The sequence below is a fragment of the Contarinia nasturtii genome, unplaced genomic scaffold (genome assembly GCF_009176525.2).
Source record: "Contarinia nasturtii isolate CC-2019 unplaced genomic scaffold, AAFC_CNas_1.1 Cnas_scaffold_533, whole genome shotgun sequence".
NCBI lineage: Eukaryota > Metazoa > Arthropoda > Insecta > Diptera > Cecidomyiidae > Contarinia > Contarinia nasturtii.
Window position 1 is genome coordinate 210592 of NW_022197885.1, and position 14879 is coordinate 225470.

Below are 14879 nucleotides of genomic sequence, written 5' to 3' on the forward strand. Positions count from 1 at the left end.
AGTGTATTCGTAATGTATACCACATTTAACGCTACGACAAAACCAATAACAACCAGCCCTGTGCAGCACATAATATCTTTTTCGCACCAAATCTGCATAACTTTTTTCTTCCCGACAATCAACTAGAATATATATTATGAAATCGAATGAGCTTACGTAAGCCTCTAAGCAGTTGAGCACGAGCGCGCACGGTAAAAGAAGAGATAGCGATAGAATGAGAGAAAGCACGAGATATATGGTAAAAAGTGTCGGAGTGAATCCATGTAATTTAATAAAATATGAATTTTTTTCCTTGCTTGAAAATTGCTACGAAAAACTGATACGGTAGTTGAATTGCAACTTTTCCTATTTGCCATGCGCAACAAAAATGTCGTTTTTTTCGATTTGCCCCAATTCAAATCTAATTAAAAGTACGTGATTGTATATTTCGAATACGTGGCGAAGAAGAAATGACAAACATTTGGCCGTTGTCAAGGTTGGAAATTCTAATTTTTCAACCTCAACCAAAAAAAATAAATGCCCACAAAAAGTTCGGTACAATTCAAACGGTAATTGTCGAGGTTTTTGTGTACGAATCATCAGATTTCACCACTCTAATCATTTCTGTGCCGAGTCAGCTTAAGCTGTGTCCTATGAAACTCAATTGAATCCACAGCTGATTTTTCATGCGCCAACGTCAATGCTTTGCAACAGCTTCTATAGAGAGTCATCATCTAATTACGTTGTTTTTTCCTCATGCTCGAGGGATGCCCATGAATGGTTCTCGCTGTCTCGCTGTTTCATTATTATTGTCATCATCATTAGATTTATGAAGGGAAAGTGGGAAAAAATGAAAATTACTTGCCTTTTTACACAACATCTCATAGTCACACACACACACATACACCATTAATTAATAATCTCGAAAAAAAGTGTTTAAATTGTTTTCATTTTTGCAGCATTCCATTTGCTCGTTTACGTTTCGGTGTGACTTCTCTTCTTTTTATCGTGCCATTACTCTTATCGCGTTGGCAATGCTCGTAAACGGGCGCAATACGTTGTTGTCCCAAGCATTCATTGTCGCCGTTGTCGTCGCCGTTTACATCGTCGTCATCATTCTTAGAAGAATTCTTCTCATTTTACACTTGCTGACGACGGACGAATGCGCTCATTCATTTTCACACTTTCAAAACAATTCTTATGGCGCGCGCACAAAATTAAACTCATTACAATGAGCTGCGGCATTTAATTTACTTCAAGTCACTATCAAAAGAAGAAGAGAAAAAAAAATAATTACACAAACGCGATGATCTTTGAAGCATTCACCGTACCGCGCCTCAATCGCATTAACGAAATCATTCACTGTGTGTCGCAAAAATCATAAGCAATTTTGTGTTTTTGTAACACTGTTTTGTCACACAGCACAAATTATATGCATGGACCATTTATTCTGAAATTGAAATGTAAAATGTTTAGAAAAGACAATTATCCTTATTTGCGGATTATTTTTTTTTTTCATTCCGCTTCAACTTTTCTCCTCGTGTTCCCTTGCCATTTTCAAATTTTTTTAATGCTTTGTGACACAACGTTCTAATTGTGCATTGGAGATGTACAAAAGTGTTGTTTTCTTGTTTTGCAAAACGTTTGTGTTGTCTGATGCGAAACGAACTTTTTCATTCGGAACAATAATCCCTTATCATTTCTATGTATGCAGAATGCTTTAATTAATAAGTTCTTGTTTTGAATGGGGTTTTCTACTTTCGTCTCAACACATTGAGAATGCCTATATTTAAAATCAACGCTTAATCAATTGTCGTGGCACTTTACATAGAAACGTCGACCCACGCACGCATCCATTACCAATTTCACAAGCACGTGTTGATGTTGAAGGGAAAAGTTGCGGCTGGGAAATATGAAACGAAAAAAGTTTCTTGTTTTTGATGTAATAACATATACTGTGATTCGTCTAATATAAAAATATTTATGATTAGAATATTGGCCAGACATGCGGTATAAACCCGATGTCAACCTCCACAAGCACGTGCAAAACAGTGTGAACAATGATTGAACATAAAAAAAAGAATCCAAAATGACAAACGGTGGCTGTGGAAAGCCCACTTCAAAATGTGCTCAGCAAAAAACATAAAGGGTATAACGAGAAGCGTAAATTGCCATTGCTAAAATTATTGTTGGAAAAAATTGTTCCGGCTTTTTTCCATTTCATGCGAATATAATTGTGTTGCAATTGACATCTATCATCGGTGTCGTGGCATCGGATCCGACACCCAAAGTACATATTCGCATTTGATTAGTATGGCACTTTTTTCATCGTGCTTAGAACAGAAAAAAAAACAAAGCTATTAAAAGCGCATATTTGTTAACAATAAATGCAATGACGAGTAGACAAACAGCAAATGATCAATCAACGCCGACAATATCGACACACAAGTGGAAAAATGAATGTATTGAAAACGCCAACAGCAACAGAAAAAAAGAACAAAAAAATGACTAAAATGTCCACAGAGGCGAGAGTAGTAGAAATATCTAGAGATGCGCAATGTATACAAAAAATATTTCGTATTTGATCGAAAATTGGGGTGTTGATAATCAAATAAAGAGCGAACGTTTGACATAAAAAGAGTTATTGGATTGACAATTTTCCCTGTTTATTACCAGGCTATGCATTGGACACACACACACACATGTATACAGAAAAACCATGATAAATGGATGGATAAATAGAGGGGAAAAAACGATAATATGGCTGTGTTTGCACGCGGAAATTCGTCGTCTAGCAATAACAAATGTGTGAACAAGAGTGCCGGGAATGTGATTTGATTGTTAGGATTACTAAATAACATTTTTATTTGAAAATCAATACTTTCCGTGCACTCATTTATCCAAAAAAAGACAACGAAAGAAGATGAAAAACAATGGAATTTACTTGAAGTGAGCAATTTAACCATTTACTCTATTTTTCGTCTTTGACATTTATTTGAATGCGCAATGGCATTGACAGTAGCATGTTAGATGGAACTATATAAGCCTGCAATCACATATTCCCATTTATAATTAAAAATCATCCTTTGGATTACACGCTTACAAACGTTCGAATTTTTTTATTGGCGTTACCAGCTCCCGATGGCAAAAAAACAACGTCAAATTGCAAATGGAAAACGAAAATCCATGCTTATCCCCCGTGGCGCAAATTCGGATACCAGTGCATAAACTTAATAAAAAAAACAAGAAAATCAGCAGTGGCAACAACATTTTCAGCGGGTGTGCTGACGACGATCCAATAAAAATGATGCATTAACAGGTTTAAATTGAATTCGTCGTAGCTGAATTGAAATGTGTTTGTGTGACTACCTGAGGATAAATAGACAAAGCAATGAGTTAAAAAGAACAACAAATCCAAATATGTGTAGCAGAAAATCCGATTTTGCAGCGATGTGAATGAGTTTTATACATAAAGACAGAGAGACGGCGAGGGCGAGATTGAAGACCGAATTTCGTCAGCTAAATAAACTTGAAAGGAAACAATGCACACGATAGAATCAGTCAAATATTCTCTTTTCTTCACTCTCATGTCGCTCATTTGTCCTGTTCATGTCACATCGAATTTGCCATATATGGATGTATCGTATGATATGTGTGCATGTATACTACATACACATTTTATACACTTGTGTTTACAAACACCATCGATTGAATAACAAACATGAATCCGAAAAAGCTGTAAAATGACAAAGGGAAACCGAATTCACGAGAGGTTGTTGTACAAGGAAAAAATTATTTTTCGGCAATAGAAAGAGCGAGGAGAACGAGAAACGCTGAAGAAAAGAATAACAAGAGAAAAGTCAAGCAAAAAGCGAATCCATTAGGAAGTATGTTGACAAAATCGGATAAACCGGACGAATTTATTGATCACACATTGTTGCAAGCTCAGTGGGGAAAAGAAAAATCCAGAAACGAAAAGCCAAATGGAAAATTTCGAGCATTCATTTTTGTTCGCTCTTTCTATCTGCCACACGGCAAAAAAAGAAGCCGTAATAGTGCACAAAATATATAGACTCGGGTCGAATTCGCTTTATATTTTTTTGCTGTTGGTGTGTTATTTGAAAGAGAGGAAAATCGAAATTATGCAGTTTACTATTACATTGGAAGCTCTTTCATTTATTATTGTTTGTAAGTGAAAAAACGAACGACACAAACACAACCATATTATATTTCTGAGCTACACATTTTTTGCACGAAAAACGAATTCTCAGATCACAAACAGAATGAAAGAGAAAGAAACAAATATCAGTCTTCGATCATATTTTCCAAAAGAAGAGAATTCGTTGGAAAATTGGATCAACGTTTTTTTTTGTTGCCTGTTGTTAGTGCCATCGAACGAATTTCATACATTGAAGTCCCATAAGTAATTTTGGTGCAATCGATCTGAATGTCACAATGCCGCGCATGAAATCGAATTCCTAATAGGCAATAAATTCTTATTCGAGTTTAAATTTTTCTACATTTCAAATACTTCCTCAATTGAAATTATGTCAGTTTGACTAAAAGAATAACATGAAAAATTGAACGAAACATTCATTTAAAAAAAAAACAACGAGTTGAAGATTTGTCAATGTCATTTGGGTAACATTTGTTTTCCTGTTGTCCCGAAAGAATCGTGTTTATCCATTTCCATATCCATCCGAAAAGCATACACGCACACACGCACAATTCAAATAAATGATTGAAACTCGATTTTACAACGAAAATGCGAATCGACATGTTCGTTGTTAAATAAACAATTTTGGCTTTGTATCTCTAGATTAACTCAATTTTGCAGCATTATCGATTGCAGAACTAATGTGTGTGTATGGGTGCAATTTATATTTATGGTATTTATGCTTTCGAATGTGAAATCAACATAGGTCAAATTGTCACGATTTGTATGGTAAACACATTTTAACACACCAATCGAAATAAAATGACGTAAACGTATTTGAATGACATGAACGCCAAAGTGAATTCACATTTCACAATCAATAAATATATATACACGCAGGCACATACAAACATATAATGGAAATGAAACAATGTAAAGTGAATCATCATTTTTTTTTATTTGTTCATGCCAATCCATTTTCGAAATGTTTCCGGAATTTTTTGTTCTTTTTTTCCTTTTTTCTGTTGTTCTATTATTCATTCTTGGTTTAAAGCATTTGAGTGCGGGTATATATGATTCATATGAGCATTGTTGGCAAAAATTTACCGTTTACACTTTGCAATACGCACATTCGCCGTAATTCGCATGTGAAAATTCCGCGCGCGCGGAGTGCGTTTGTGTGTTATGATTTGATTATTTCCAGTTGGATTCCAAAACAGTTGTACGTCACGCTTCGTCAGATCTTTACTTTTGTCTTCAATTGAAATATGAGTGTCGGCGGTACTCAAGCATTTCGACGCTTGAAAATCAACTCGACAAATAATTTATTTCTCGTTCATTCATCCTTTTGCTTGGTGTTGCGCTGCAAAAGATAACATGGTCTTTCTTCTTTTTAAATCAAAAGAAAAGTTTGAAGTTTTGCAGGAGTGATGTGGAAACCATGTGAATGCATGAAATTCAATCATCGAAATAAAACATAAAATATTGACGAATTCATTTCGTCGAGTGAAAATATAATTCATCGTTGCGAAGCAAATGTGGTTCACGTCAATCGTAAATTTATGATCATTATTAATCGAACAACCTTTGGAACAAAGTCTGCAATACATATCGGAAAATGTTATGAATATAAGTATTTGATTGTTTTTGGTTGCGTCAACAATGTAAATATATAGATAGCAACATATAAACATAAAATAATATATGTGGCTAAAGATTCTAGATTGCACACGCCTTTGCTCGCAATTTCAATTTGCCAGTATCGATTTTGAAGTTGGTTATCAGTGAGTGTAACCACAATAGAAAATATTGTATCAATGCATACACACACATACACATATGCACGCTCGGATGTTGTAACTTACAACGATTCATCAGACAATAGTGCTTGAACGAATGGAATGAATAAATAAGAGAAATCATTTTCCATTTACAGATCAAGAGCGAAGAGAGAGAGAGGAAAATCATCGCATTGATGCATAACCATAACAAAAATCAATAGAGGAGCGAGATATAGAGATAGAGATCGAGAAAGAGAAAGATACACAATTCAGCAAAATGGAATAACAGAATTTCAGCAGTAAATGGATTCATTGTGATGGCTGTTACTTCGTCTGCTCTTCATGCTCTGGCAACACAGCAGTTGTCGGTTATTTTATCTCTAACTTTGCATGGGGAAATAGATGGCTCATTTCAGTTTGGCATATTGTACGGTAGAATCAACAATGCTTTTCGCTATCTGTTTATTTAATTATATTTGAAGTTTAACAATGGCGCACTTATTAAATTGATTTGCCACACTGAGCAAGCAGAAAAAAATTCACTCTCCACGTTCAAGCGTACTTCGTATAGCGCAAGGCAATAAAATTGTTGATCAAATGATGGCGTTTAATTGAATTTACACCAAATTGACATTTCGATAGGATATTATTATATAGCCGCCCTGCGTAGCGGTTTCATTAATATAAAATTGGGCCAAAGTGTATGAGCATTGAGCAACCAAATATACATGATATATGAATGAAAAAAGCACTTGAAAAGCCACAAGTTTTCTGTGATATTTATAGCATACACCGGATTTCCTCATTTAAATGGTACTTAAATAGTCAACCTGTTTCCCTTCACCATTTCTCCTCATGCTCACCATCTATTGTGTTCCACATTAATTGCTTTGGCATTGTTACTTGATTTGTATTTAAGGCTTGTCTTTTTTTCAATTTGTCCAAATTGAGGTACCTTTACAAGGACACCTTTCTTGTCAAAGGTGAAGCGAAAAAAAAATATATATTGCGAACGGCAAATGTTAGTCATAGAAAATTAGTACCGATGAGATAACAGAGGTGATGGATTGCAAATGGTCTAAATACAGCAACATGATAGATTTACATACCCTTAAGCGAACAAATGACCATCATCTCACCGGGGGCTAAAAGATAGAAAAAGAGAACGTGAAAGAACGAGGATGAGAGAGAGAGAAAAAACAGAAAAAATCTCATTGCATAATTGTTGAGCATGTTCCATTTCTTGGTCATTTTACACTTTTATTTCAAGAGCTTTTCGTCCGGCAGTGATTTACCTCTTACACATTTTGACCATTACCGATGTTGCTTTGAATGGCTCTCACAAGCTCTCACTCGGTTGCTCTTTTGTCCACAACATCAAGTGGCATACATTTTTCATTTGAAGCGCAATTTTTCAACTTAAACACATTTTCTGCTCCATTTTGATTGAAACTTGTGTGGAATTGTGGATGTACAAACATAAATGAATGTTTAAAACCAAACCAACACCGTCTCATTGAATCTGACAATTGCGACAAAGGTTAGGTTAAAGTAAAAGTCACGCATTCATACTTTTTCAATTGCAATATAACATTAAGGTCGACACTGTCAGGCATAGGTATTTGTTTTATCTGTAAACACGTTCTTCAAACGATACATATCTATTTCGAAAATATTTTAAAACATTGTAGATTTTTCTTTCCTTGATGATCATTCGTTTACCTTTTTTTTATAGATTCGGTCCCGTGTGCCCGCAGCGATTGCCAAACATTGCAAACGAAACGGCTGCTCTGGAAAAAATGCCAAAAGGTCGCTTGGAATATTTACGTCGGCTTTTGCCATACCTGCAAAATCAAGCCGAAGATTGTTTGAACTTGAACATCTATGTTCCGATTCAAGGTAAGTTCCGTGTGTGTCTACTTACTCTTTGGTCTTTCTTTTTTTTATCACATTATTATTATTTGCAGTCGCTTAAACGCCCTGCAAAATGACATTCAGACAAGTTAAAAGGTAGAGAAAAAAAATAGATACGTACATAAAAAGAGAAGACATACAAGACATCTCTATATTGACGTATGGACATATTCATGACCCACTCGGCTTAGATTCTATGATTTGAAGATAAGGGAATCAAAGCAGACATATCCAAATTCACACAACCATAATAATAATCGTAATAGTTGAAATGGCCAAGGAGAGCAGCAGCTCAAACGATTTTATTCATTTTTGATTAGTTTTCTATCGTGTAATTGTAAGGTATTTGAGGCCAAAATGTTGGTTGTATGATCCCACTGATGATGAAATCAGTTTGCAAAGTACCGAGAATGGAGCCGTTTTGCTCCTTCTCTATCGCTTCGCTTTCTTTCAATTGTGATAGAGGATTTGTTTCGGCTTACTCATTTCGTGGTTATGTTATCATTTCCAATGAGTGCAACGGAATTGCCAATCAACTTGCGAAACACGTGTACCGTTTTTTTTAACGTTTGGATTTCGTTGAGTTTGTGCTTGGTGGTAACTTTTTGGTCTATTTTCCAACATTTTATCTATATGGTTGCTTTTTTTTGGTCGATTCGCTTGCGTAAGAGCGCATCCATCAGTTTTAAGATGAATTTGTTGCTGTTTCGAGTGATTTTATGTCTTTATTATCGCCGGATATAACAATCCAAATGTAAAAATAAAAAAGAGAATATTGTTCGTGTGTCCAGAGTTTGAATGCGACGGTAGTGATTCTGCTACTATTACCACTGGTGTGTGTGCAAAAGCTCTTCACATAATTTTTCATTGTATTTTTTATGAGAACGAATGTACAACATGCAATTGCGCACACATCGCAACAATTTTGTACTGTGTTGTATTTTATTCATCCAATTTTCATTACGAACGAACGAACGAACCAATGAACACACTTTTATGGATTTCATTTGATGGACCAAGTCAATCCATTTGGTTTGTAACATTGTGTGACTTCGTTTTCGCAACTTATGACATAAACCAACATATACTCACACGTCTATATCATTGGCCGCATCCAAACTTTGTAATATTGTGCATCGTATTGTTGTTGCTTCAATTTCATTCTTATGGTTTTTCATTTGTATTGGTCGTTTTGTCGTGCCATTTTTCGCGATTCCATTTTTATTAGGTGAATGTCAGTCTTGTGTGTGCCATTTAATACACGTCCAATGCCATTTTTATTACTAACTTTTAAGGAAGATGAGATTGTGTTTAATTTTTTTATTTTTGCAATGTACGAATCGATTTGGAACGCGATAGACAAGAAGAAGAAGCGTTAGGAATGTTTATTTCGAAACCATTTGAAATTGCAAACGTACAAGCACAATATTTGATCGCCACATCGGTAAATTGTTTGCGTTGTTGTATTGAGTGTTTGTCTGTAGTTGGTTTCATTAAAACCTTTAGTAATTTCATGATTGAACAGATGCATTTTAAGTTAATGTTTATATGCATTTAATTCATGTACTACCATTCAATTTTTTCAATATGTGCTTGCGAATTTTAACAAATTTCAAATTGAAATTGAAAATGATAAAAGTGAAACGGAGCTCCGGGTGACGGTAAGACAGTCTCACATATATCCATTCCACTTGGAATATCGGTATATTCATGAACTCTTTGGCTATATGTACAATTTACGATATGCACAAAATGAATGCATTATGTACGTCAATTTCGATTTGATTGTTTTAAATTACTACGCTTCATTTTTCATCAATGACAATATGTTTCTTGATCTGCAGACATTATATTGCAATTCCATTCCAAGTTCGCTGTTAGATGATGGCAAAACCCTTGGGTTGGAAAAAATTAAAACATTTGTTATATGCGGTATAGATAGAGATTGCACAAAAGAAGAGAAAGAAAAAAACATTTGTTTCACCCATCTGTCCCTGCCCAACCATCCGACTACTCATTTTTCATTCGCAACGAATTCGAATAATGCCAAGAACAAGAAAAGAAGAGTGAAACCATGCAATGCGCAATTCCCATTGCAATCTATATATTTCTGCAAATATTGTATGCAGAACAGTTAATGGTTGCAGCGCAAAGTAAAGAAACAGTACGTAAGTCAAGACAACAGATAAAGAGAGAGTGAGCAATAACAACAAGAACATCATCAAACACACACATACAAAAAAAAATTGTTGATGAACATAAAGCACAAATGGAATTCGAGAAAAAATGCACACGATGAAGATGTACTTGCACCCATAAAAGTCGCTGTGTAAAATGTAAACTATATTTTTGTTTGGAGAGACACTGATGATAGCGAAGCTGTTGCTTGCGCACACACCATCTTCGCTCAATTCTCACTAATAAGAACGACACATATTAAAATATTCGAAAGAGTGCAACGAGAGTGGGGTGTGGGATGGCGAGAAGAATAAAAACGAACGCAATCATTATTAGTTGGTATAGTGGAGTAATGGGTGCATGTAAGCCCGTGGCCCTTTGATATAAAAGATGTGTAATGCATGCCGAAAGTAATTTAAACGAACAAAAGATGAACAGCAACCTTTATCTCAAGGCAACAACGGCAACACACAAAAAATGTATAAACCCATCATCGTTTTTTTTCTTCTTCATATCAGATGCGAAAAAACAACAACACAAAATAAACGCGCACATCAACCGATGGGGGTAAACACAAATATGGAATATTATTATAGAAATGTTAGTTCTGATTGTAACACAACAATGTCTGTATGTGTGCTAAACATAAAAAAGCAAAATTCTGTCACACACACAAGTAAATTGAATGAGATGCGAGAGTTAAGGCGACACTAGTATTGCTGCAGCAAAGAGTATTCGCTCTTTATGTGTCTCACCAATATGCCAAACAAAAGAAAGTTGAAACGTTCATTTTTAGTATGTTTTTATATTCATTTTCGCAATTTTTGAATTTAATTCGAAATACGAACGAGCGAAAAAAAAGTTGGACAATTTTTTGGTGTTGTTGTTCTTTTCTTTTATGTGCGATGATTTTCTATTTCTCTCGCTCTTTTTCGTTTCCTCTTCACATTTTGTTTAATTTTCATGTTATATTTCTTTTTGTGTTTGCCTTCACTTGGCGCTCCCTTGTACCCTCGCTCTCTTTCGTTCACATTTGAAGAGTGTTCGGTGTTCTCCATTTTCTTGCATCATCATCGTCGTCGTCGTCGTCGTTGTTGTCATTGTAATGTGTAGTTTTGCTATGAGCTATAAGTGTTACGAGCTTGTGCATGTAAGCGTTATCGCACACTTTCGCCTCTCCATCAACGAGCGACTTTATTGCACAAACAGAATTCATTTAGGTGGTCTCTCTCTGTCTCTGTGTGTGTATGTATGTGTGTCTGTCGGCATTCATCTCCGATTTAACCATATCTCTGTAATGTTGCCTCCTTTTCACTCTGCAACAAAAAAACAACTGTTATTTGTATATATGTTGTATTTGGAAGCGCTTCATTTTGATCCCCATAACGAGCAAATATTCTTCTTGCACAGTGCTAAACGAAGAAAAAAAAGTGCTTTTAATAAAGCTAAGTGTTGTGAAACGTTATTTTCGATGCACAACACATACACGAAAGCATTACTCTTCGGCGTAGATGGCGAGCAAGAGAGAATTCGAAATCGTAATGAGAAGCAACGGAAACGAATGAATTATAAAGGATTGTCTGAGCACGGACATTCTAAGGAAGCTCTTATAAAATGCATCACGATTTTCAAGAACCGCGCTGCTGTCGCTTTTTATATATAGATATTTGTTTTTTTCATCTATCTCCATCGCCGCCATATCTTCATCCGGTGGACTTTCTTGGAATTGTATACACATTTTCATTTCACTGATAATCTAAAATGAGTTTCTTTTTCGCTCTCAACAATCGCGTCCGCTTTTCTTTTTCCATCCGAAAATTTCGTACATTCTTCTATATTATTTTTATGTTCATTATTGCAAACTGATGCACTCGACAACGAAATCAAGACAATGAAGAACAAGCACTTTGTCTTACTTTCGACCTCCGAAAGTGAACAAAAGATGTTGGAAAAAACAAACACAGACACAGACACACATAAATGAGAGATAATTTCAAATGAACTTAAATACTCGTAAACTTTTTTCCGACTGCATCGCATTTTTGATGGTTCACTTCAAATGATAATGAGATGTGATAGCGTGAATTTCATCGTCACCGATTGCATTTTGATTAGCCATACACTCTATTAACCTTGTCGACGTCCGACCAACAATGCAATGGCATTCGCATGAATATTCTCACCGTGGTGTGAATGGAAACGGATCGCGTTATGTTTACAATTGACTTCATGGAGTACCATTGATAATCACATAAGCATCGATACTTCTTTCACTGACAAGTGTGCATTATGGAAAATTTCATAAGATTTTTTAAGATTTTTTTCATATATCTTTCAATGATTCGTCAAAATCAAAGCATGAAATCGCATTTGTGGGGCAACGCGCCTACTTAGCAAGCGCATTACGACAGAAGCGATTAGTGAACCGCTCCTGAGGTCATACTATATTAGTACAAACGACAGTAATCACACAAACATCACATAGCTAGGAGCGACTCTCAGCAAGCGCTATGAATGAGTGACGATTTTATGCTCTGGTCAAAAGTACTCTCTATACTTAACGTCAGAAGCTCATGTCATTTACAAGCATCATTCAACTGTTTGTTTTCTTCTTCATATATTTTTCCATTTCGACAAATGTTATTGACAAATATTATTCACAATCTGATTGACTGGAAGAAGAAACCCCCACCCCAAATATTTTTAAAATGCCAACTTAATGTTTATATTTTCTCTCTGTGAATATGTTAGAGACAAATATTCATAATGTGTTTCTTGTTATTGTTGCCAAAAGCTACATATTTCATTGGCACTGAGTTTTGTTAAAATGACATTATTCAGTGGAAAACTTCAATGCCTTTTGCAGTTAACACAAACTTCGACTGTAAAATTGTTGAAAATTCATTTATTTTATTTTATTACCGGCTTTTAACAGTGTGTAGAAATCATGTGATGCGAACTTTTGATTAGCCATCAAGTTTAACTAACAAATAAAGCACAAACTCTTTGGTATGTACTCAGTCACTTGACTTCATTTCGACAAAATAGCTTTAGCAATTTTCGAGTAGATTTCATTCGTATTCATGCAAGATGTTCACTAACCAAGTATTTCGCAGTAGAAAATGTAAAGTGCTCTTCGAAATGCTTTGCCATTTGTAAAGAGAAGAGAAGCACTAAGTTAAGGACACGCATAGAGAGAATACATCATACATTTTCCGTATCACTGGTTTCCGATGCTGCGTTTTGTCGTTCGATACTTTTCGGTTTGAGACAATCTATTATCAAATTAGTGCCATTGGGTCTGTGACATCCATCCATATTCCACTTCATCTACGAAAATTATCCAAAATTCAAAGAGAAAATTCCAATGCAAACAATTAACGTGAATTTCACATCTGTGCACTGGAATGAAAGCAATGCATTTCATTTACTTAAACGTTCTCGCATGTTCGACAAATAACTTGTACTTGTATAACAAAACGAGAACGTAAAATCTCACTCAAATAAACGACATGTGATAACCGAAGTGCATTCAATTCCCTTAAATAAGTTGTGATGCGGGCTAATGTGCTTCTCAGCGGTACACATATGCAACAACAAAAGAAAAAATGGAAAGAAAGAGCAACGCATTAGCTATAGATCGTGTGCTCATGCATTCTCCAGCGGATCGGTTGTAATCGCACGTATGCTCAAACAATGACAATTACTTGAATTGCTCAAGCTGGATTTTTGTGTCAATTTGTGATTTTTATTCCGTTCACGATAGCTTCTACACTCATCAAATCGTCTCTCTGTTTGAGAAACTCCGTTTAACATGTGCCAATGAATTCCCTGATCGGAGCCACATCTAATTGTCCCCCTACGTCATATTTTTTTTCTTCTTCTTTTAGTTCGAATGCATTCCAAAGTTTTGTAAAATCATTTCGGAAAAATCGTGTCTGGCCAAACTGTGCGCACTGCGCATGCTCGTTCAAAGAATAAGAAAAGTAGTTTTGATTTCAATTTAAACTTAATAACACAAAAGGAAACGTAATATGCACTAATTTTCGTTGATTACACAAGAATTTGGCAACATGCACTGCATAGTTTGAAACGAGTCTGAAACCATTTGGAATGATAATCATGTTGCTGCATCCAAATGCCACGGAAAATATCTTGTACATCTGGAAAGAGTTTCGTCTTTTCGAAATGAACTCAAGAAACTCGAGATTGAGAAATGAAAAAAAAAACATAAAATTATAATCAGTTGAATATAAAATACAAACATACACAAACAACGGGCTTGCATTCAAAATAATAATTAAAATATATTGTTTAAATTTCCCAAAATTATACTATCATCTCGTAATTAAGAGCGTAAATGAAAACATTCTCTAATTAAAACCATTGCGAAAAAAAGTGCATACTCTGTTATTTCGATGCAATCGCAATTATGTATACACTTACACACTCTATCGTTTGCATCATCACATAATTCCAATTACGACTAAAGTTTTGTAAACAAGATGAATCGAATTGAAATTGTAGCCAAATATAATTATTTTTTTTGTAAAAAATAATTCAATTAAATTGGAATACACAGAATGAGCTCGATAAATGATTCTCCTATCTATCCAGAAGGCAAAAACATTTGATATGTTAAGCTGCCAACACAAGATTAAATTTGCTTTTGATGAAACCAAATGAGCCGGAATGATAGAAAAAAATGGAAGAAATGCCGTTTCAATTGATTTCGAATGTCGACTGTTGCGTCATGGTCACCATGGCACGGCGAAAATTTATTGGAAATTGAGTTTTTGATTGGAAAATTAAAAGTTGCCATTGCATTAGAAATAGCTTCCAGACGTATACAGCTTCTATCAGGTTCATAG

General features: G+C 35.2%; 1 protein-coding gene across 1 annotated transcript in view; it reads left to right on the forward strand.

The window, feature by feature from the left end:
* Positions 1–14879, forward strand: part of LOC116339893 (neuroligin-4, Y-linked) — a 174196-nt gene that overhangs the window by 53613 nt on the left and 105704 nt on the right. Inside the window, exon 4 of the mRNA XM_031765976.1 lies at positions 7652–7815. Coding sequence (XP_031621836.1) covers positions 7652–7815 — 164 coding nt within the window. The remainder of the gene's footprint in view (positions 1–7651; positions 7816–14879) is intronic.